At 44.1% G+C, this 24,824-nt stretch overlaps 1 protein-coding gene across 2 annotated transcripts in view; it reads left to right on the forward strand.

Moving 5' to 3' along the window:
- The window catches only part of MACF1 (microtubule actin crosslinking factor 1), a 338,451-nt gene that overhangs the window by 141,653 nt on the left and 171,974 nt on the right, over positions 1 to 24,824 (forward strand). Inside the window, exons 3-6 of one of the 2 annotated variants that reach the window (XM_044914485.1) lie at positions 691 to 780; positions 2,961 to 3,056; positions 5,091 to 5,168; positions 8,674 to 8,766. In XM_044914485.1, the coding sequence (XP_044770420.1) occupies positions 691 to 780; positions 2,961 to 3,056; positions 5,091 to 5,168; positions 8,674 to 8,766 (357 nt within the window). The remainder of the gene's footprint in view (positions 1 to 690; positions 781 to 2,960; positions 3,057 to 5,090; positions 5,169 to 8,673; positions 8,767 to 24,824) is intronic. The other variant, XM_044914486.1, reaches the window with a different exon arrangement.

Consider the following 24,824-nt stretch of genomic DNA (forward strand, 5'->3'; position numbering starts at 1 on the left):
AAGTTTTTATTTATTTAAATAATCTCTACACCCAGTGTGGGGCTCGAACTCACAACCCTGAGATCAGGAGTTGCATGCTCTTCTGGCTGAGCCAGCCAGGCACCCCTGGAAGGCTTTTCTGATCCTGACTGGACTCATCTGTCTGTCACTGGCCATTGTATCACATTTTGGTCCAAAATAATTCCTGAGAGGTTTCAGGATGATTGACTCTCCACCTCCTTGTCCAGACTTTCTAGAACATTGTTTACAGTATGTAATAGATCTGGCTTCAGTTTTTAAAATGCGCATACATTTCTCTTAAGTGTTACTATTTCATATGTATTGTAATCCAAACTGAAAATTCCTGAATTCTATTATTGTTTCCTGTTTCAAATTCTTTTTTTTTTTTTTAAAGATTTTATTTATTTATTTGACAATGAGAGACACAGCGAGAGAGGGAACATAAGCAGGAAGAGTGGGAGAGGGAGAAGCAGGCTTCCCGCGGAGCAGGGAGCCCGATGCGGGGCTCAATCCCAGGACCCTGGGATCATGACCTGAGCCGAAGGCAGACGCTTAACGACTGAGCCACCCAGGCGCCCCTCCTGTTTCAAATTCTTTAATCTCTGTTTACCTAGAACCAGAAATTCTTGTGTAGCTAATAAAAGAATTCAAGATCAAATAAAAATCAGTCTGTTTCATTCTCACGCACAGGTCCGCAAGCACATCAATGATCTTTATGAAGATCTGCGGGATGGCCACAACCTGATCTCTCTGCTGGAGGTCCTCTCGGGCATCAAACTGGTGAGCTTCTCCCTTCTTCTCATGAGTGGCCTCCCAAATACAGCCCTGTTAGTGACCTACTGGTCCATCTTGTTGAGAGCCAGGCCTGGCCACCGCTGCCTGCTGTCAGTCATGTGGGAGGAAGAAGTAGAAGGCATTCTTGGTGGACTTTGTTTCTAACTCAGACTGAGTTTTAAAATGATGTAATTTCACCTTAATGGGAATTGATGTATCATATTCTCATTTCTTGATGGAATCAGGTATCAGTTTTATTCCTTTCATATCTGCATTTTTTCTCCTTACTTGTTCTTTATCTATTTGTAGGTAGAATATTTCAGGAATAGTAGATTCACATTTAAAGGTTTTTTAGTAAGGTGTATTTTTTTTTCTAGAGTTTTATTTCTAGTCTATACAGACTCTCCTGTTTTCCCATCTACTGGAAATTGTTTTATTTTCTGTACTCAGCTAAGGATATGGAGTTTACATTTATTTATTTTTTTAAAGATTTTATTTATTTGACAGAGAGAGACAGGGAGAGAGGGAACACAAGCAGAGGGAGTGGGAGAGGGAGAAGCAGGCTTCCCTCTGTGCAGGGAGCCCGATGTGGGGCTCGATCCCAGGACCCTGGGATCATGACCTGAGCCGAAGGCAGACGCTTAACGACTGAGCCACCCAGGCGCCCTGGAGTTTACATTTAAAAGCTCAGAGTTATTTTTAGAGTCATTTAGAGTTAGTTTTTAGAATTCACCTCATTTTCTTCCTTCTTTGATTCACTGAGTCTCACAGGTTTGGAGAAGTACTGAAGTTGATATTTCAGCACAGCCCTGGATGCAGTACATTTGAGCTCCTTGGATGGTTAAATATGCCTGCCTCCTCCCAAATGTGTTAACCATTGCTTGTGGGAAACAGCTACATATCTGAAGGCAAATCCTGCCTGGGCTTCTTGGCTTGTCAGATGATAGTTCTTCTACTTGCTTTGTTTGAGGGATCAAAACAGCCCCACCTGGGGGCTCTTTGTTTCATGTATTTGAGCCTAGTGGGAAGCAGGGGGTCCTGTGCAGTTTGTGTTCTGCCTCTAGCATCATAGACAACGTATTTTTCATTGAAAAGTCCGGGGCTGAATCCTGGAAACATCTCTGGGGAGAGAAAGAACCGAAGCCCAGCCCACTCACTGCCCTTGGTGAATTCTTAGTCATTGTTTGCTGGGTTTCAAGAAGGGAATTTGGCACATTAAATTTCACTCCTTAAGTAATATTCAGTTTCTTCAAGGACTGGGGCCTGGCTTCCCATGGCCCCTTTGTTTTGCTTTCACATCTCTTTTGTCTTACGATAGAATTACTTGTATAATTTTTAATGGACAAAAATTGACAGACACTTTTTATTAGCATAGCCGCTACTGGTGAATTCCAGTTCTTATCTGGCCTTCATTTATAAATCTCTTAAGTAAAATGTCCCTTTCACATTGCTGGACTTTATTCTTTAGCACTCACAAAGTTACATTTGGGGCATTTTGGCTGGGATATCTGATGAACTCGTAGAGACTGTTATATTGAAAGTGATTCTTTCTGTGACATTGCTTACAAAACAGCCTGAAAACACTCCGATCTAATTTCTTTGCCTAACTTTGAAAACCTGCAGATTGTTTATGGAGATATTCATAGGGTATCATCGTTTCACTGAGAGCCATCTAAATATCTCTTCCATGTTTATTCTCACAATCTCTTTCTCCTTTAGTTGATTCACAAAAAGAGAGGGTGGGTGGCCATGGAGAATTGAAGATGTGTTTTTTTTCCTTTTTTTTTTTCAAGATTTTATTTTATTTATTTGAGAGGGGGTGGAGAGAGAGAGAGGGGAGAGAAGAGGGGCAGTGGAAGAGGGGGAGAGAGGGAGAAGCAGACTCCGCGCCGAGTGCAGAGCCAGACACGGGACTTGATCCCAGGACCCTGAGATCATGACCTGAGATGAAATCAAGAGTCAGATGCTCAACTGACTGAGCCACGCAGGCACCCTGAAGATGTGTTTCAACCTAAGTGTTCAGTATAACCGTGTGATCTGGTTTTGCATGTTTTGGGAGGTGGGGGAGGGTATTTTCATATTTATTTTCCCCCTTTTTTAAAAATGTTGCATTCATTTGCTTTTCATTTTTGTGTTGTGAATTTCCTGTTACTCTGTCCTATCTTTGCCTTGGTTGGTGGCCAAAGGAGCCAGCAGGGCTGAAGACCCTCCGTCTCGTGAGCATGCCCTCCTGGCGCCATACAAACAGCGAGGAGCAGGAGGAGGAAGATGATGATGATGTAGTAGGTCCTCCTGGGGATGCCAGGATCCCAGCTGGCACTGCAGGGCCATCAGAGAGTCTGAGGTTCTCAAGGTCTCCAAGTAGTTCAGTTACCAACCACCTTCTTCCCTCTGCACCTGGGAATTTGGGTCCCAAAGAAAGTGGTTAAAACTAATTGTGCCTCTTGCCACTGTTAGATGATCCTGGAGTGGGGATTGTTTTGCTTATCTGAGAGTGGTTGGCACTAAAAGAATCATGGTGTTTGGAGGTGTCAAGTGCCTTTTTGACCTGGAGACCCATAGCCTTCTGGTGGCCTTGCTGTGTTGTCTGAGTCTGGATTGCAGAACTGTGCAAAGTTTAGTTGAAGGCATGACAGTTAATTGCTCTTGGCTCCACACTTCAGACTAACACTCTCTCTCCACCTCTAGCCTCCAGGTTCTCACCACACACCATGTCATTTGTTTTCAAAACAGCCTGTTGTTTGCAATCCACTCACTGCATGGAGATACTCTGCCTTGGTCAATAATATCTCTAGTTGCTGTAGAGGACAGTGATTTTAACTTGCATGCTCTTAGGGTATTTATTTTTGGTGGGGAGTACCAGGGAGTAAAGATAAGAATGTGTAAGAAGGGCATTTCCTGCTTGCAGGCCCTAAATTATAAATTATAGCCCGTAATCTTTCTTCAGAAACAGGGATTAGGCAGTATCCCTATTTCCGGTCTTCTTAAAGTCATTTTTCCACTTCCTCGATCTCCCTGCCCATTGCCTTAGACTCTTCGGTTTCACAGGCTCTGTCGTCCTCAAAGCCATGTTCACAGGTAGTTTAGCCGAAATGACTGAAAAAGAGGTTCTTGCTAGAAAGATTTTTCCTAAACCTTTGATGTAAGAAGATACCTATTGCCCAGAGAGGCCTCAACATCTCTGCAGATTATCCCCGTGTGGGAGTGTTGTTTAGAAGTGTTGGGGGCTCCCAAAGAGATATTTCTACCCTTATCTTTACATGTGTTGTTACTTTTTGTTCAGCCTGGGGCAGTGTTTCCTCTTTGCAAGCACCTGCCACAGAGCTACCTTATTATTCATCAGCCTTTAATTAGTACCACTTTGACATTTACAAATGAATTGGGTGTGTGTGTAATCTAGTGAGAGTGTTGTCTCAGGCCTAATTTTAGCAAAATAAAAGCAATGTTGGAAAATGAGCAGGAGAAAAGGTGCCAGAGGTAGATAGCCATCCCCGCATGTTCTCACTGGGCAAATGGATTTCAAGCACTTTTGGATGGATAATAGCTGAGCTGTGGACTGGGCACCAGAGGTACCAGAGGATGGAGATGAGCTTCTCTCCTGTGGTCGTCTGACATCTGGGACTAAGCGACTAGCAGGAAATACCTTTCTTTGGAGTATCATGTTGAACAGCCCTACCTCACCAAGGTTTTCATTGCTCTTGGTATTTCATACTAAGGTAAAAGTGGCTTTCCTAAGTGGACACCCCTCTGCCTGGAAAATAGGTTTCTTCCTGATTTTTGTCTCATTTTTTAACTTTTTCACTTGTTTATTAAGCATATATAACTCTTCATGCCATGGTTTAAAATTGGCTACCTCTAGCTTCTTTTGCCAGGTTTTTAATAAAGTTGGCTCTATTACTGTGCAGCATGCAGTTAGGACTTGCCGCCTTCCTTTAAAATAGCATTTAACTGTGATTTGAGGAGCCATAGAGCCAGGGTTTGTTCCCATTACCTGCACAGTCAGAGTCAGGTTCTGCCTTCTGTGGCTACAGAAGGACCTGTGGAGAAGCCATGGCACTGGCTCAGCATTAGGAGTCAAAGCATACTGTGTGTTCACGGGAGGCACAGCAGTAAGCAGTGTTTTGGAGGCTTTGGAGAGTATGGCGAAACACACACAGGTCCCGCCATTAAGGGGTGCTTTGGGTAATGCTCCCATGGCTGGGTTCCACCACGAGGAATTTTTTGTGATCTTCTAGTCCCTGAAATGAAAAAGGACTGGGGTCTGCATGGGTAAATTGGTGTAGCTAAAATTAACATCTCTTTTTGTTTGTTTGCAGCCCCGGGAGAAGGGCAGGATGCGTTTTCACAGGCTGCAGAATGTGCAGATTGCCCTGGACTTCCTAAAGCAGCGGCAGGTAAGATGAGTCCATGCTTTCCCTATCCTGCCCCGGGATGCTGGCATTGAGTCTCCACCTAACGGATGTTCTCAGCGCTCCTAGTGGGCCCTTGGTAATTGCTGTATCTGATTGGCCTGGTCTGAGTCTTGCTTGCTAGTGAGCCAATTGCGTTATGGTTGGACAAATCATTTGGTCATCCTTACATAGAACCTGTGGCCTTCCTGAGTGGGACAGTGTTAAGAGAGAAGAGCAAGATGCCAAAGATTGAACCTTACTGACTCACCTTAGGTGGAGGTCAAAAGAAAGGTGGAAAATTAAATCAGTAAAGAAGGTAGGAAGAAAGGTACATCATCCAGGAAGAGGGAAAACCAGAAGGCTACATGATCCAGGAAAGTAGAGGAGGGTCTGGTCAGAATTGGTTGCTGTGTTGGCACCACATCAGGTCTGAGGGAAAGGTCCGAGCCACCAAGCATCAGTGACTTAGGAGAACAGTCTGAATAGAGCAGAAAAGCACTTGGAGTTTAGTGGGCCTGGATATAGGAGGGGAAAAAAGAAGTTTTCAACATGTTTTTGGACATAGGAGGAGAAGCCAGTGAAGAGAGGGAGATGGAAATGAGAGTGAGGAGGAGTACCGAGTGATAAAATTTTAGCCATAGGAGATGCCATAGAGAGGTACCAGCCCAGTTTTTGCATCTCCTAGATAAGAAACTGAGATCGGGACAGGTGAAGTGACCTGCCCCAAAGCACACAGGCTGGAGCTGAGCTGGGACTTTCATCCAGGTCTCCTGCCATTGGAGTTCAGTAATGCTGCCACAACCCATGCTTTTTCTGCCCTTTCTCCCCACTTCCTGATGGATGGAACCAAGTCCAGGAATTGGGGATGAAATCCTGAGCACAGCTGGTGTGTTTATCTTTGGGAAAATAAAAAGGAAAATGCCCCTTTCTCTGAGATAACAGGGAGAAGGAAGGAGGGAGGGATGATGATGCAGGGGTGGTGTGTGGCAGAAAGGAAGACGGACACGGGGTTCTGAGAGTTCATCTGCTTAGAGCCAGCCATGTGGAAGAGATGGGTCTAGCCACGAGCAATAGCTTGGGCCAAGCCGACGTTGAATGGTATGCATATTTTTAGAATTAGTTAATTTTTATCAGTAATTCTCATTAACTTGGGAAATTCCCCTTCTCTGTGTTCCCAGAGCAATTTAGTCCCAATATAACATCTACTACTTTGTTATTTCTCTGTTTGCTGCCATGTTATGTAGGCCCTGTGAGGACCAGGAACAGGATCTTACTTAACATTTTTATCTTCATCACCTGTCATAGTGAATGGTCCATAATTGACACTTGATAAATATTTATTGAAATAAATTGACAAATGAAAAGTGGTGGGAGAATTAGAGGCAGTGTTTAGAGTAGTGGAGAAAACAAGATTGGAAATATCTGTGTGTAGAGCTGGAGGGAACCTGGGGGTTCTTAATAGCCAAGGTTGATTGAGAAGAATTGATTAGCTACATGTCTAAATAAGGACCAAGGGTAGATTTGGTTACTATGATCAAATGAAAATATGTGCAGATAAGAACAGTAGACTCAGAGAAGGGCAGGGCGAACTCTAGAACAGCTCTTGGTAATGGGGAGGTCCAAGTTGTGTAGGTATCCAAAGTAGAGTAAAAGCAAAAGTCCTCAAAATGGAGAAGGCACGCGAATTGTGCAGATAGGGTGATATTTGGGTCATTGATGAGTACTAAGATCACCAGTTTAGGAGTTAGGTGTTAAAGTCATCAAGAGTTAGGACAGATTGGAAGGTAGTTTGCCAAGGTGGACTTTGGAATGGAGGAGGCAAGCTGATGGAAGTGGGACTGAGGAATATGGACTTGACTGATACTGCAGCCTACCAACCGTGGGTCAGTGATGAGGATTAGGAAACTATTCTCAGTCTAGAAGGGCAGCTTCTCCTGGAGATAGAGGTGTCTTTGTTCAGGCTGCTATAACAAAAATACTATTGACAAGGTGGCTTCTAAGCAGCAGAAATGTATTTCTCATAGTTCCAGAGACTGGGAAGTCCAAGAGCAAGGCACTACTGGCAGATTCGGTATCTGGCGAGGTCCTGTTTTCTGGCTTGTAGTCTGCAGTCTTCTGGCTGTGTCCTCCCCTGGTGGAAGGGCAAGGGAGCTCTCTGGGGTCTCTTTTACAAGGGTACCATTTGCATTCGTGAGGGCATCTCCCTCATGACTTAATCACCTCCCCACCTCCAAATACCGTCACATTGGGTGTTAGGATTTTAACGTATGAATTTTGGAGGGACACAAGCATTTAGTCTGTAGTACCAGGTCACTGTTAGTCAAGGGAAGAAGTGAAGCTTGTTCGAGGTCACCAGAGCTCTTTAGAGACACACAGATTTCAGTTCAATTGAAGAGATGCAGGGAGGACAGCTCAAGGACAGTTTGTCACAATTGAACAGGAACTCCGTGAGAGTGTGACAAAAGAGGCTTGCTGAGCTGGTTTTCCTGGTATCCTCTCAGTTTCAGCGCTAAAAATCCCACAATCCAGGAAATCTCTCAGTTTCCAGCATGTGGGTCGGTCGGCCACCCAGTGGGGGATAGGGCCTATGTGTCTACACACATTGTGTTGTTGGAGTGAGATTTTACGAGTAAAAGCAGATGCTAGTGGAGGCTTGGGCAGGTGTGGATATCTTCAACAGAGGAGGGAAAATGGAGGTGGGAGCAGGCCAAAGACGGGTAAGGGAGAAGAGCTTGCCACCCTCTCTCCCGGGGTAAAAACAAAGAAAAAAAGTCAGGGCTGCGATGATTTAATAAAAAAGCAACTCAGGATACCATGTGCTTACAAGGTTGCCTTGCTGATGGGAATGCAAATTGGTGCAATCATACTGGAAAATAGTTTGGCAGTTTCTTATAAAGCTAAACATATACCATATGACCTAGCAGTCCCAAGCCTGCAAATTTACCCCGTAGAAATGAAAGCATATGCTCATGAATCTAGGAGCTTTATTCATTATTGTCCCAAACTAAAAACAACTGGAACGTTCTTCATTGGATGAATGGGTAAACACAGCCTAGTCTGTTGATACAATGGAATACTACTCAGCAATAAAAAGGAGCAAACTACTGATATATGTAACAGTGAGGATGGAGATCTCAAGGGTATTATGCTGAGGGGGAAAAAAAAGCCAGTATCAGAACCTTACATACTATATGATTCTATTCATACAACATTCTAGAACAAGTAAAACTGGGAGCGCATCAGTGGGGGGCAGGAATTAGGGTGGGGGCAGGTGTGACTACAGAGGGGCAGCATGCAGTCACCTTTTTGGGATAATGGAACTGTCCTATTATCCTGATTGTAGTGGTAGTTACCCACATCTATACAGATGTTGAAACTCATAGAACTGTCTGCACGTGCACACACACACACAGAGTCAGTTTAAATGTATGTAATGATGAATATCTATAAAAATGAAATCATAGTAAAAATTCCCAGAGCTCTGAGATCAGCCTCTTTTCTTTTCCAGGTGAAACTAGTGAATATTCGCAATGACGACATCACGGATGGCAACCCCAAGCTGACCCTGGGCCTGATCTGGACCATTATTTTGCACTTCCAGGTAGGGCCTATGAAGTTTGGGGTCACTGTTGCTTGGCTTGGACATTGCCTAGAAAGAGCTGGAAGCAGTACGGCCTTCCATGGGCTGAGCACCTAGCCTGCCTTCTCTGTGAGTGGCTGTGAACACGGGTGAGAGTGGGAGTGGCCTGGAGACAGAGCTGTTGTAGCCTAAACCCAGGACTTCCTGCTCACTTGCATGCTGAAATGGGATTTTTCACTTGTCTGCCTGTTGGCAGTCAGGTTGTTAGAAGTCTGCTCCGATGACTCAAAACCTGCTCTTTAGGGACTCAGAGCATGGAGGGTTTGATGCTGTAGAAGGGTGGAGTGAAGGCTTATAATCCTGCTTTGATGTAGACTTTTCCTCGTCTCTAATGATCTTAAAACAAGCCTGGTTAATTATAGCACTGCCTTTGTCGGTTTGGGCTTCTATAATGAAATATAGGCACACTTTAGAGATACTGCCAGTTTGCTTCCAGACCACCACAGTAAAGCAAGTCAGATGAATTTTCTGGTTTCCCGGTGTATATAAAAGTTATGTTTATACTATACTATAGTCTGTAAGTGTGCAATAGCATTATATCTTAAAAAAAGAGAGAGAGAAAAACAGTGTACAGACCTTAATTTAAAAAATACTTAATTGCTAAAAAATGCTATCATCTGAATTTTTGGTGAGTCATAATCATTGATCACAAAATCACCATAACAGATATAATGAAAAATCTTGAACTATTAGGAGAATTACCAAAATGGGACCCAGACACGAGGTGAGCAAATGCTGTTGGAAAAAATGGCATGGAGACACTTGCTTGACACACGGTTGCCACAGACTTTCAATTTGTAAAAAATGCAGTATCTTCAGATTGCAGTAAAGTGAAGCACAATGAATGGAGGTGTGCCTGTGCCGTGGATTAGGTGGCTTAACCAACAAATAGTTTCTTCTTATGGTTCTGGAGGCTGGAAGTCTGAGATCAGGGTGCAGCATGGGCAGGTTCTTGGTGGGGGCTCCTATTCCTGGTTAGCTCCTCACATGACCTTCCCTTGGTGAACGCGTTCAGAGAAAGAGATCTCCTGTCTCTGCATCCTTTTAAAAGGGCATTCATCCCATTATGGGGACTCTGCTCTCATGCTCTCATAACCTCACCTGAACCTAATCACCTCCCAAAGGCCCCCGCCTCCAAATATATCACATTGTGGTTTAGGGCTTCAACACGAATTTTGAGGAGACACAGTCCATAGCAAGCACCTTAGCAGCCGGGTTTGTATCTGTGCTTGTGAGCACCAGTGTTGCTTCCATCATACTCAAGAGCAGTGGCATGTGGTAGTGTTCACATGGTCACACCGCCTTCTCGTTGCTGCCCCCTTCCCAAGAGGGCAAATCCTTTCCATGTCTGGATTGCTATGGGGAAAAAACAGCCTTATTTGTATAAAAAGACTGTCTTGAATCATTTTAGCCCAGCCAAACAAAGCTGTTTCTCAGACAGCTCTCCCATACACAACTGCTGTTTATGAAGCTGATAGGTTAGAGGGAGCACTTCTTGAGCAGGTAAGAAAAGAAGGCTAATATAAATAACTCAAGGCTCTGACTCCAGGGGCTGAAGTGACTGTAATGTCCTAGTTGGGGCCCTAGTGCCACCTGCTGGTTACCAGCAGAACAGCAGGTGTCCCAGAATTCCCAATTACCTGAGAAAATTCTGAGTTTGGGGCTTATTTCTTAGGGCTCTGGTTTGGAGGCAGTGCTGGCAATCTGGAAAGTGTGGAAGTAACATGTGTTTTTCTGCAACCACAGGGTGTCTTCAGGCATGCTTTGGATATAGGGATAACTAGGAACATGTGAATTTGGCAAGGGTGCCTTAGCAGGGTGGGAACAAGAACTTTGTTGAGCTTTCATGGAGGACTAGAGTTACTCCCTGGGAAAGCCTTATGAACACAGGAGTTTTTTGTTTTTTGGTTGTTGGTTTTTTTTTTTGGTTGTTTGTCTTATTTGTTTTTAGAGAAACTGTTTTGGTCATTTGTATTTTTGCCATAAACCTGTCCTCACTCTGAGTGCCCATTGTTGGTCTCCTTGGTGTGAGGTGAGAGGACTCTATCCACTGTGTCTCTGTGTACCCTGACTGCAACTCAATCTCTTTTTAAAAGGGAGACTCATGGGCCAAGGAATAAAAACTGAATTAGTTAATCAACACTTTGCTGGATCAGAGGAGATGTGGGTAATGGAACTGTTCCTTTCCTGAGCACCTCCATCAGGAAAATGCTTACTCTCTCTTTCTTTAAAAATTTCTTACAAAAACTTTCATTTATAAAAGTAGAGAAAATAGTATGAAGAACTACCATGTACCCATCACTTAGCTCAACAATTCTTAACTCATGGCCAGTATTATTTCATCTGTATCCTAATCCACTCCTCAAACCCCAGTAGGTTATCTTGAAAGAAATCCCAAACTTCATGTAATTTCATCTGTACATATATGTGTATCTCTGAAAGATAAGGATTCTTAATTTAAGAATTATAACACTGTAAAACAGTAATTTATTAAAATCATCAAATATTTGATTGGTGTTCAGATTTCCCCAATTACCTCATTAAAGAAACAAAAACATTTGGTTTCTTTGAATCAGAATCCCAGCAAAGTCTACATATTGCATTAAAATTTCCCTTCCCTCCCTCCTCCGCCCTCACCTTGCAATTCATTGAGGAAATCAGGTCTTTTGTCCTTTAAGGTTTATAAAGATGCTGATGGCATCTCTGGGATGTCTTTTTTTAATTTATTTATTTTTAAAAAGATTTTATTTATTTATTTGAGAGAGAGAGTGAGAGAAAGAGTGAGCACGAGAGGGGGGAGCGGGAGAGGGGAGAGTGGGAGAGGGAGAAGCAGACCCCCGCTGAGCAGGGAGCCCGATGCGGGACTTGATCCCCGGACTCCAGGATCATGACCTGAGCCGAAGGCAGTCGCCTAACCAACTGAGCCACCCAGGCGCCCTGGGATGTCTTTTAAAACAATATCCTCTGTCCCTCTATTGTATTGCTTATAATCTGGTGGTTTAGATCTAGACCTGAGGCTCAGTACCATTCCGGTTCCTTTTTGGGGGATGTGGAGGACAAGGATAGTAGTGTTGAGTTGTATACGCCTATTTCTGCATATTGGGAGGCACATGTGGGTTCAGCTGTTATCAGCCTGATCCGTCCATTCCCTATTAGCTGTTCACCGAATAGTAGTTAGCTGTTCACCTAACTACTGATCATCGTTGCTAGTTCATTAGAAGTTGCAGAATGGTGCTACTCTAAGTTCTTTCATTCCATCTTCATTATTTAGCTGGAGTACTTCTGTAAAGAAGAACTTCATCTCATCAATTACCCTGAGAGGTATCTCCTATAGGAAAGGGGAGATCCAAAGATCAATGCTCCCATCTTCCCCTCTGTTTACCAGTTTTCAGCATAATTAATTAGTTCCCTAATATTCTCCAAAAATGACAAATGAAAGCTACTTTCTTCTTTCTTTTTCCTTAGTATCACTTATGACTTATGGGTTTTTGGGGTTTTTTTAAAGATTTTATTTATTTATTTATTTGACAGAGAGAGACACAGTGAGAGAGGGAACACAAGCAGGGGGAGTGGGAGAGGGAGAAGCAGGCCTCCTGCCGAGCAGGGAGCCCGATGCGGGGCTCAATCCCAGGACCCTGGGATCATGGCCTGAGCTGAAGGCAGACACTTAACGACTGCGCCACCCAGGTGCCCTATGACTTATGGTTTTTGTTTGGTTTTGGTTTTTGGTTTTATTGCTGTTTTTATTCTGTTTGCTTTTCAATGTTTATTTTAATTTTTTATTGTTATGTTAATCACCAAACATTACATCATTAGTTTTTGATGTAGTGTTCCGTGATTCATAGTTTGTGCATAACACCCAGTGCTCCATGCAGAACGTGCCCTCTTTAATACCCATCACCAGGCTTACCCATCCTCCCACCCGCCTCCCCTCTGACTTATGGGTTTTTAACAGACTTAAATGTGTTGCAATAAAATACAACTATCATTCTTCCTAATATTCAAATAACTTCATCTTTGACCAGAGGGAGCTTCCTAAAGTTGACTCTGAGTCCTTTGGCATGACTCCCATAGTCCTTTTTGATAATCTCTTTTATTTCTTGTGATGAGATGTTCCAGACTCTTTTTGTGTATTTCCTGTCCAAGACTTGAGATCAGCAATTTCTCCAAGGAACTCTCATTCTGACCACAATCTGAATGCTACTGGGTTGGTCAGTTTTTCTGTGGACAGAGCTAGCCAATGTGTGTATTTTTCTCTTTTAAAAAATCATGAATTTATACTGCTATATCTCATTCAAACTTAAATTACAGAGTTTTTTTAAGTTTCTTTGTTTATGTTTTAATAATCTTTACACCTCATGTGGGGCTCGAACTTAAGATCCTGAGATCAAGAGTCACATGCTCTTCCATATGAGCCAGCTAGGTGCCCCCAAATTATAGAGTTTTATTTAACTTATTTGACTTTATATCTCGTTTCCTCATGCTGAAAATCTTGATTTTAACAACAGTAACATATTACTTACTCCCTTTTCCCTACACACACGTATCCATAGACGTCTGTACAAGCACATGTATATATTACATGTAATGTATTTGAACCAAAACAATCTCGGTGTTATTAATAGCATGATTACTGAGAAGGTTGTGATTTCTTTGCAGTTTTCTTTGTCCTTTGGGTATATCTCCTAAGGATGTACAAATAATTATATTTTAAAGTCATTTGAAAAAAATTTCTGTTTTGTGAAGCCATTAATTCAAGACACAATTAGATTCATTTGTTTTTATTTGCCTCCGCATTTTTAGGGATTGCTTTCTCGCCTTTCAGTTTTATTTCACATTATATAGACCTTCTATGTTGTTCCAAAGGGACATTTTAAAAGTGAACATGAGGTATATTCAGAGAGTCTAGTTTCCGTACCTGTCCTCTCCATCCTATTTCTTCCCTTTCCGTATTAGTTTCCTAACCATTTTAAAACACCTTTTTGGTTGCCATTGTTTTGTTTGTTTATTTTAGGAAAATACATTCTTTTTTTAAAATGACTTTATTGAGGTATAATTTACATACCATAAAACTGACCCATATTCATTATACAATTCAATGATTTTTACAAGTTATACAACTATCACCATAATCCAGTGTTAGAACATTTTCATCCTACCAGTAAGACCCTTCCTGCCCACTTACCACCATCCTCCATTCTCCTCCCCAGCCTCAGGCAACCACTAATCTATTTTCGGCCTCTATAGATTTGCCTGTTCTGGACATTTCACATAAATGGGATCATGGAATATGTGCCCTTTTGTGTCTGGCCTCTTTCACTTAGCATTAAATTTTTGAGGTTCATCTCTGTTGTAGCATGTATCAGTATTTTATTCCTTTTTATTGCTGAGTACTCTTCTGTGGTATAGATACATCATATATTTTGTTTATTCAGCAGTTGATGGACATTTGGGTTGTTTTCACTTTTTGGCTGTTATAAATAATGTTGATATGCATATTTGAGTACCAGTCTTTGTGTGGATATTTTTTTTTCCCCCTTGGAGATATACCTTGGAAGAGAATGGCTGGGTTGTATGGTAAGTTTATGTATAACTTTTTAGGAAACTGCCAAACCATCTTCCATAGTGGTTAAACCATTTTACATTCCCATCAGCAATCTGTGACGACTCTTACTTCTCCATATACTCATCAAAATTTATTGTCTGTCTGTTTGATGATAGCCATCACAGTAGGTGTGAAATGGTGTCTTCTTGTGGTTTTAGTTTACAGGAATATGTATTCTTTAACTGAATTCCACAAACATTTACTGAGGACCAGCTATGAGCAAGGTCTTAATTAGAGTCTGTGGGAGATACAAAGTAAACTAGACACAGACTCAGTCCAGGTTCAACTGAATAATTCAGGGAAATGAGAAGAGGTGCACCATAAAATGATGGAGATTTAAAGAATCAGGGAGGTGTGAGGTTGGGAGATGGAGCACAGTGTGTACTCAGTAATTAGCAGTTATTGGTAGCAACTTGTTATAATTATTAACGGACCTTATAATTTCCATAACTTTTGACTTAGCCCACTGTTCTCTGCCCTGTTACCAGTTTCACTAGAAGATAAAATACTTTTGGTTTCGTCTGTCTTCTGCACGCATATTGGCTACCTGCTTTTCTTTATTCGCTATTTCAGCATAGCTGAACAACTGTTTTGTCATCTTGTAGAGGGAAGCTCTGCTGCCAGAGTATCTTCTCAAATGCAACTGACTACGAATTCCTTTTCTTTGCTGTTCTTGATGGCTTATATTAGCCAAGTGTTTAGGAGCATGGGGAAGGGTTCCCTGCTTGCAGAGCTTTTGACTGGCTGATAAAGAGTTACATGGAGCCTCCACTATCCTTGTCTTTTTTTTTTTAAGATTTTATTTATTTATTTGACAGAGAGAAACACAGTGAGAAAGGGAACACAAGCAGGGGCAGAGGAAGAGGGAAAGCAGGCTTCCTGCAGAGCAGGGAGCCCGATGCAGGGCTTGAGCCCAGGACTCTGGGATCATGACCGGAGCCGAAGGCAGACGCTTAATGACTGAGCCACCCAGGCGCCCCTCCACTATCCTTGTCTTGCTTCAGAGAGAGTATGACGTGTCTCTTGCTAGTCATGTATTATTGCGGTTTTCTAGTCTTTTATTATTGAGTATCTGTTAACTGTTCTCACCAAGGACACATGCTATATAAAGCCAAAGAGAAATGTAGAGTAGAGCTATTAAATGTTAGGGGATCAGTAAAACAGTCATTATAAATCTCTATTATTGGTGCTAATGAAACATTTCCGATACAACCAACTTTCTTGCTCCCTCTGATCCCCCGGGTAAGTACTGTCCCGAAGTTGATATAGATCATTTCCATATATGCTTCTGTACCTTTATGACAGATGAGTATTGAGAAACAATATGTGCTGTTTTTATAGTTGACACAGATCCTATCTTCTATATACCCTTTCTTTTTTAAATTAAACTTTGTTTTTGAGGTTTATTGTGTTGATAAAAGAGGACCTGATTTGTTCACCGTAACTAATTTATGTGGACTATAGTGTGCGTGGAGCCCCTGCAGCTGTGTGACACAGCTGTTATTTGTAGTCTGTTACTTACCAGTATGAAGAAGGCATTCGTTGCTACAGTGAACATCTGTGTACATGTGTCCTTATGCAAATAGGAAGGTGGGGTTTTGTTGTTGTTGTTTGTTTTCTGTTTTTGTTTTTGTTTTTCTGGAAGTGGGTTGTTTGGATAGATACCTGGACTGGAATTGCTGGGTTATACACTTATCTTGCCAAATTACTCTCAGAAGCAGCTTGTGACGCACAGTGTTGTGTTGGATAACACCTACTACTGTTTGAATGTTTGTTTATGTGTTGTCTGGATCTCTGCAGTAGGATGCCAGCTTAACAATGGGTTTTGTCTCTTTTGTTCTCTTCTTGGCCTGGCTTAGCACAGGTACTTAATAAATATTTGTTAAGTGAATGGATATTTTATGTATTTCATCTTCTCAAAGCTGTGGGATAGGTAAACCAGATAAATAGACTGTGATGGCCATTTTCCAGTGCTGGTTGTTAGATGAGCAACTGAAACAGTCCAACTGACATTTTTGGATTACACTTGCAGATCCTAATAATAGGATTTCTTGTCTCTTGTTTTAATGTTAGGATTTACAGTTTTTCTAAAAGTTAAGTTCTTCAAAGTCAGAATCTGACAAAATTAGCTTTCCAACTCTCAAATGTTTATTAACTACCAGGATACATCTAGCACTCCGAAATTAAAAAAAAAAAATTCAAGGAGTTAAGGCGAAAAGTGGTTTTAGCTGGTAGATGTGAGGTTTACATTTTTGTGTACTTTATGGCACTTGGTACTTGGCATATGGATGAGGCACCATTGATGTTTGTGGAATGAGAATAAGCTCATTCACTCTGGCTTTCTCCACGGGAGAGCTGTGGGCAATAAACAGTTAATTAGAAAAAGCCAAAGCAGAAGACCTGCAGAATGTCTGTGCCCTAGTCACCCCTAGTCGGCTACTTTTCCAGAAGGCAGCAGGCCGTGTGTTCAGAGCTCAGGCAAGATGAGAAAAAGGTCCAGGGGGAGGTCTTGGTGATCAGAGTTACTTAGTGAAATAGTGGAAGCAGAGCCCCTGTGAAGTAAAACAAGCCCCTGGGGCACCTGGCTCACTCAGACTGTGGAGCATGTGACTCTTGATCTCGGGGTTGTAAGTTCGAGCCCCACGTTAGGTGTGGAGATTGCTTAAAAAAATAAAATAAAATCTTAAAAAAAAAGAAAAGAAAAGAAAAGAAAAACAAGCACCCAAACTTTGGACCTTAGAATGTATCTACTTTCCTTAGAGCCTAGTCAAGAAAGAGAGTATATTAGGACCCTAGTGGTGGTGATAGTAGAGTGTCTCCTATCTTATGGCTTAAGTAACAAATGGGAAGCAAAGGGATTTACTATAGACCGGGCACTGAGCCCAGCACTATCTTTATAGGGGTTATCTCATCAGCCCTCGCTCACCCCCTTACACGGGTGGTAGTATCCACATTTTACAGGTAGTTACTTACTTAGCTACCAAGTTCCTACAGCTGGGAATTTGAACCTAGGCCTACTTTACTGAAAGCTCTGCTCCTTCCCAAGGCCAGTTTTCCCTTGGAGCAGAAGGAAATGAAGGCCTGACTTGTCCAACATATGCAAGAAGTTGAAAAAAGAAAAGGCTCCTAGAAATAAATATGCTAGGTTCTGTCAGGCCTGTCTCTCAGCAGCCATCGGACTAAGCAGCTGTCTCTCTTGCCCTGGAGTTGATCAGTTTCAGGAATTTGGTTTGCTTGGATTTCATGAATTTTATTCAAGCTTGGGCCTTGGGGTGTGCATCTGGAAAGTTTCATTATTCCAGTTCTCTTTGTTGGAGGAATGAAGGCCTGGTGCCTGCCTAGAGAATTATATTGTAATGTCAGGGGTTTTTGCTGATTAAATGATTTCCTGTAGTCTGATTGAGTTTCTCTCCCATGCTAGTCTCCTTGTCTGGTTTCTTGCTGTGGTTTATGATCACCATAAGATGGTGCTGCCACTTCGCACTCAGCTGTAGGGAAAGGCTTGGGGAGAAACACCTACTGCATGGAGGCAGACAGGTGCAGGGTCTCAGGAGCAGTCATGTAGGAGCTGTTTCTTTAGGGTGTTTTATTGCTTTCCTTCTGTGGTGGGCATTTTTCAGGACTCCAGGAGAGGTTGGGTACGGCTCACACAGAGCCAGGCAGGCTATTTCCCTTTGCTGTGTGGTCTGGATCCTTTTGGTATAGAATAAATGGTGGCAGTAGGGAAGAAACACATACAATGGCTTTCCACGCCATCCAGAGCCCCTTGGGTTGTGCTATTGTCTCATCTGTCAGACACTGTACTAAAAATTGGGGTGGGCGAATCCCATTGACGTAACAGGGTGATTTTTGAATCCAACTTTTAAGACTTTAATTCAGACTTCCTGCCCTACTGCAACTTGAGTAAAAACCATCTGGGCCTCATTTTAGCAACTTCCTCTCTTACTTCCAATAGCCCAGTGTTATCTGTTTGAGCTCTTGGCCCATGTGAGTCTAGTTGACAATTAAGAACAGTGGGTATCTTCCTGTTTTACTTAATTGAGGACAGACTCATCCCTGCTGCAGTTAGATTGTAGTATAACATGGGGCTTTGCCACTTACTAGCTGTGTAGCCCCAAGCAAGTTAATCAACTTTCTTAAACCTCCGTTTCTTTACCTGTAAAATAGTAATTTTGACCTCATATGGTTGCCGACAGAATGAAATGAGGTGATGCATGCATAGCTTAGCACAGTGCTTGGCACATAACAAATGCTGAAAAGAATGTTAGCCGGCGGCATCAGTAATTACTGTTGAACATTTGTGCCAGCTATTGTTCACAGAGGTGGAGCATCTCTGTTTAATTGGAAGCCGTATCCTTTTTTACAGAGCTTCCTCACACGATACTCAAAACCGTTTCCGAGGGTCTCCTCTGTGTCGTTGGCTAACAGAATTAACAGATCTCTCTGCTCTCTCTCTCTCTCTCCTTTCTCTCTTAGGGGGAATGCAAGGAGGAGGGAAACAAATGCTATAGGAGGTTAGATCTTTAAAGCCTGTTGTCTTAACTGTGAGGAATAAGCTCCGGTCTCTCTTCAGGTTTAATTTGTTTAAAATAATTTTATTATTTCTGACCTGAAAAATTTGAACATATATGTACATTGCTTGATATTTTCTTTTGGACATCCTGGCACAACAATTTGAAATCTCTTCCCTTTCAGAGTCTGGGGGCAGCGATAATGGCAGCATTCCCTGGCCTGGTTCTTCTTGGCCCTTCCCTGCCCGGCTGGTAGCAGCAGGCTGGTTTGCTTTCCCCTCTTCCTCCTCCTCCTTCCTTCACGTTACCTTCTTCCATGGCCTCTCTCCTTTCCCCTCCCTTTTCCCTTTACTCTTACATCCCACCCCCTCCTCCTCACCCTCCGTAGGTTTTCCCCTCCCCTGGTTTCTAGCTCCTTTTTGCTTTCTGTTTGTGTTTCTGAGGGCAGTGCTCCAATTACCTCATATTTGGAGAGAGGAAGCTGCAGCCAATCCGATTTCTGTCTGCTTTTAGGTCAAGTGATTTCTGAACTGCAGTGAGATGCTTTGAATTTGTCTTGTTGCAGCTCTGAGCCTGTAAGATGGCTGTCTGAATCGGCAGCGGCTGGGAGAGACAGAGAGGCGGGGAGGGAGGGAGAAAGAATTGGAGGGATTGCCGGCATAGTGCATGTTTTTAAATGTGCATCGAATCCGATGAAGCCAACGTTGGGATTTCTCTGGGATACCAGGACTGGCTTAGCTGCGTTTTTGATGAGATTAGGAGAGGAAGGCGATGGGAAATTCACTGGGCTGTGTTAAGGAGCCGAAAGAATCACTAGCTATTCCTGAGAAGGCTCCCATATCTCCTAAGAAAAGGGTTCGGTTCAAAAGGAAGTGGAGGGGGAAGAAAACCCCTACTCCAGAGGTGTCTCGTGAGGAAGAACGCTTGGAAGGAACCAGAGTCATTGAAGAGACGGAAACCCAACCGAAGTTAACAGTGAGTCTCCAAAAGGAGGAAGGAGCAGGAGGGGTAGAGCATCCCCGCCCAGACATTTCACTTCCTTGGAACTCGGCCCCTAGCTCAGGGGTGGGCGACCAGGGGATGATCGTGCAGGTGAAGGAGAGATTCCAAGGGGAGATCCAGACTGCTCACCTTTTGTTAGAGCATGAGTCATCGGTTGCCGGAGGGGTCTGGGATTCCCTGGAAGAGGGGATGACTGTCATCGCTCACCTGCTAGATAACCCAGCGGAAAGGAACTGTGAGAAGTCAGTGAGCCAGCTGGTGGAATTTCCGAGGCCAGCATCGTGCAGCAGCAGGGCTGTGCTGCTGGCTTTGCAAGGGGAGACTGCAGGGGGGAAAGGAGGGGCTCCGCTTGGACTTCGGAGCAGCACTTTCCCCAGGACGGACCACCCTGCCATCACAGGGGCTCAAGACCACCTTTCAGAGGGCTGGCGTGTGGGGGCAGGAACCACGGCTCTTGGCAGTGCCCCTCACACAGGTTCCTGGATTGCAGAGCCTTCTGTTCCTTCACCCCCGCTGGACCCGTCGAGAGGCCACAGACGCACAGAAGCCCCCCACATGGGTCGAGTGCCCCCCCAGGGTCTTAGACTGCCTACTTCTCAGAGTGATTTATCCATCAGCGGCAGGACTGCAAGCATTTTGCCCTCCTCCTCTGGCTATGGCAGTGACGGGCCACATTTACATGGGGTCCAACCTAGAGACACAGAACCTGAAAAGAGCTCCACATCCTTCTCAGAAGAGGATGGCACCCTTTCTTTGGAGGCAAGTCACACCCCATTGTGGGGTCTGGAGGAGGCGGGTGGGCTACGTTCACGTTTGGATTTCTGGCCCTCAAACTTGTTAAAGTGGAGTGTGCTAAACAGTGAGGATCTTGGTGCTTCTTCTCAAGCTTACCTGTGCTGCGTACCGAGAGTTAGTGACTGGGTTTGGCAAACGGAGTCTATTTCAGGTCTGCCCCTTGATGCTTGAAACCAAGTCTTTTGTTGTCTCTGGGGAATCCCTGATTCCGGGTAACCACGCAGCATAATTGCTCAAGCTATCTGGTGGAGTTATCTTTCAACGTGCAGTGCTAGGTAGCACTTAACTTTCTCAGGCAGGTCTGTTTATCAGCTTCTCTGCTGCAGGGAGTTGTGGTGTAGTAGAGAGGACGAGGGGAGGCCTGGCTGCATCTCCTAAGTGAGGGTGGAAGGTGTGGAGGGTGTTGAAGGGGTTCGGGGTGAGACAGTTCTCACCAACGTGATTGTTCTTCCCTAGAGAGTGATGTTCTTATGAGCTGATGTAATCCTACTCCTGCGGGGACACTGCTAATGACAACACCCCTCCAATATTCGCACAGGTGGAGAGGGCTGATCCTCCTTTGGTTCCTAACTCAAGCATCAGAGGAGAGGCACACAGAATTATCTGGAGATTAATCCAGAGAGGGGGGTTAGGTAGTTTGAAGGTTCAAGGCTAGAAAAAGTTTGTGTTCTGATTGGACTTGTTTATGACTTTAACAAATTTTTGTTTGTGTGGTATATATTGAGGCATAGGTGGCCGTGGTGAATGTGGTGGGTGCTGTGAATGCTTTTTAGGTCTAGGAGCAGGTAGCCATTCAAGAGATCTGGACACTGAGGGAGGAAGAGGACCCAGCCCAGGGTCTGGCATGTAAGTGTGTAATTGTGTGGGTGACTGAAGTTTTATTTTATTTTATTTTTTTAAAGATTTTTATTTATTTATTTGACAGAGAGAGACACAGCAAGAGAGGGAACACAGGCAGGGGGAGTAGGAGAGGGAGAAGCAGGCTTTCCGCCGAGCAGGGAACCCGATGCGGGGCTCGATCCCAGGACGCTGGGATCATGACCTGAGCCGAAGGCAGACGCTTAACGACTGAGCCACCCAGGCGCCCCTGACTGAAGTTTTAAATCACGAATGATTGAAGAACTTTTGTTGGCATGTCAGCTTCTGCAGCAGAAGAAATAAAAACTTTAGGAAACGAGAGCAGCAAAAGGTGGGAGATGAAGTAGGGCATTTTCCTTGCTCTGGCTGTGGCCAGCTGCCCTGGTGTCTGCAGAGCAGGGATGTGGCCTATGTATGGTGGTGCCCCGTTACCACCTGACATCATGAGGCTGAGTAGAGACACAGTCTCTTGTGCTTGATCTGTGCTTAAAATGTCCTCTGTGGGGATGAATTTGCTCCATGGATAGGCTTATGTCAGTGCCGTTATTGCAGAGTTTAGAAACTCCCAACAGCTAGAGGGACATGTGGCCATTGAAAATACTTATATGGTTGGGCAAGAGGCCCCGGTAGGTAGAGAATGTGTGTGGTGGCGGGGTGGGTGGGGGGAGAGAAGTTGGGAAGGAAAGCAGTGGAGGCTGCTGGGGTGGAGTGTATGAGTATTTGAGCTCTTATCTTTGGAATGGATGCAGAGCAGTTTTGCTGAACTGATTGCTCTTTTGATACCACTGGCATTGAAGTTTGGAGGCACCATAATGTTTTAGGAAACATGCTTATAATTGAGTGTGAGATTGTCAGAAAGTTTGGAGTGTCAAATTTTAAGGAACTCCTAGTGGAAATCAATTCTAGATAATGGACCATAGGTGACCATGGCACTTTTAGTCTGGAATCTCCACACTGAGAAGGGGAGGGCCCGAACAACCCTGTGCAGAGTCTTAAGGAAAAGGTTGGTAGGAGAAACCTTTCGGGCCATGATCTGTAGTTCAACAGTATTGATAGCAGTGTGATTCTTTGGCTGTTCAGTATGAGTCAAATTGGTGTGTGGTGTTTTCTGGGCACCCCCCCCCCCCAACCCTTTCAGAGCAGACACGGACAGACCACTCAGTTATAGCCCAGGCTGAAAAACTCAGTGACTGAGTGTCAGCTCAGATGGCTGATAACATTTTTTTTTTTTAAGATTTTATTTATTTATTTGACAGAGACACAGCGAGAGAGGGAACACAAGCAGGGGGAGTGGGAGAGGGAGAAGCAGGCTTCCCACAGAGCAGGGAGCCCGATGCGGGGCTTGATCCCAGGACCCCGGGATCATGACCTGAGCCGAAGGCAGACGCCTAACGACTGAGCCACCCAGGCGCCCCGGCTGATAACGTTTCTGAGGCTCCGTGTCCATCGTGTGAGGCAGGGACCACAGACTGAGCACCCTGTGTCACAGATAAGAAGTAACTTCTCAACATTTAGTCCCTTCAGAATTAAAGTCCTTTAGGCCAAGAGGCCTGAAACCCTCACTGGTTCCGACAGGAACTGTCTTGAGGGAGCTGCTCCCTTACCAGCAGGCTGTTCCCAGGCCTCCAGGACAGCAGCAGCCAGGGAGACAGGCCTCCTGTAGCATGTGGGTTGTGACTCGAGGCGGGAGCATGTGACAGGAGTGGGGTTCCGTCTGTGGAGTGTGGGAGCCGTGGGAGGGCACGCGGTCAGAAGGGCAGTGCTGCTGCTCACACTCCAGCACCTCCCTGAAGGCCCGGCAGCCGGCAGTTCCACGGAGTTGATTTTGTGGTTGCTCTTTGGCGCTTGTTTTGCTTTTAATAATGTCAGAGTAGTAACCCTCCTCCGGGAGCAATTCGGGTTCCGGAGTGCTGTCTGTCTTGGCGGAACTCAGGCCGCATCGTCTCTCCCGTTGATCCGCCCAGGGTGTGTTGTCGGGCTTGGGACCAGCCTGTGGCGCAACAAACTTGGCAGTGGGTTTTGTTTCTTTTCAGGATAGAGAGAAATGGGAACTGATTCTGATCCTTGCTGAGTGTGGGGTTTAGATAGGAGAAGACAAATGGTCTACCTTCCTGTTCACCTGATAGTTGATACTTCCCTTGTCAGGAAGTAGTTAACGCCGAGATAGGCTGACAGGGACCAGCTAATAGAAATGGTTTTCAGAATAAGTGGACTGGGATTTGGAGCTGGGTGGGAGTGTCAGGCACAGACCTTCTCTCAGGAGGGCTCCCTCCCCCCAGCTGCCATCAATACCCACAATACCTGGCTTACTGGAACAAGGAAAATTACTGAAAATCCCTTCCCCCTCCCTGGCCTGGCTCCCATGCCAGTCTCCTGTCCACTGTCAGAGGGTTCTGTCGAGTGAAGAATCTGGCTGTACACCAGTGTCCTTGCCAAGAAACCTTAGAGTCCCCACAGTGAATAGTAAGATAACATTGGGGGCTAGGAGTGATGAGAAGGAAATTGGTTGGTGTGTTATTTTCTGGGCTCAGCCTTTTCAGTTTACAAGTATCCCTTTCCCATTTCTCCTCTTTAATTATAGGGAGTTGTTTTACTAATACTGGCTTTGTATTGCAAGAAGAAAGCAAAATTAATCAGATGATCCTATTAGATGAATGTAGCAGTTAAAGTCAAAGCTAGAGCTTTATTTAAGAAAGGGCTTTTTTCTTTTTCAAAGTATTATTTCTAAAGAATCATCATGAATTTTTAAGTATAACATGGTGGTATGGTTATGTTAAAAGGCGTCCTCATGATTTAGGGACACCTGGCTGGCTCAGTCAGTAGAACATGTGACTCCTCATCTCAGGGTTGTAAGTTCAAGTCTCATGTTGGGTATAGAGATTACTTCAAAATTAAATTAAAAAAAAAAAAGCCTTTCTTATTGGGGTGTCTGGCTGGCTCAGTCGATAGAGCATGCAACTCTTGATCCTGGGGTTCTAAGTTTGAGCCCCATGTTGGGTGTAGAGAGTACTTTAACCAGTCTTCATGTTTCAGAGATGCTTACTGAAGTGTTTATGGAAGAAATGCCATGTGTGTGGGTTTGCTTCATAATAACAGGGGAGGGTGAAGTGGGCGGAGTGCAGATGAAACAAGATTAGCTATGAGTTGAAATGGTTGAAACTGGGTGACAGGTACCTAGGAGGAGTTCATTATGGTATTCAGTTTCTTTTTGCATGTATTTGAAATTTTCCATTTCAAATGGAAAGTTA

The sequence above is a fragment of the Neomonachus schauinslandi genome, chromosome 4, assembly GCF_002201575.2.
Source record: "Neomonachus schauinslandi chromosome 4, ASM220157v2, whole genome shotgun sequence".
NCBI lineage: Eukaryota > Metazoa > Chordata > Mammalia > Carnivora > Phocidae > Neomonachus > Neomonachus schauinslandi.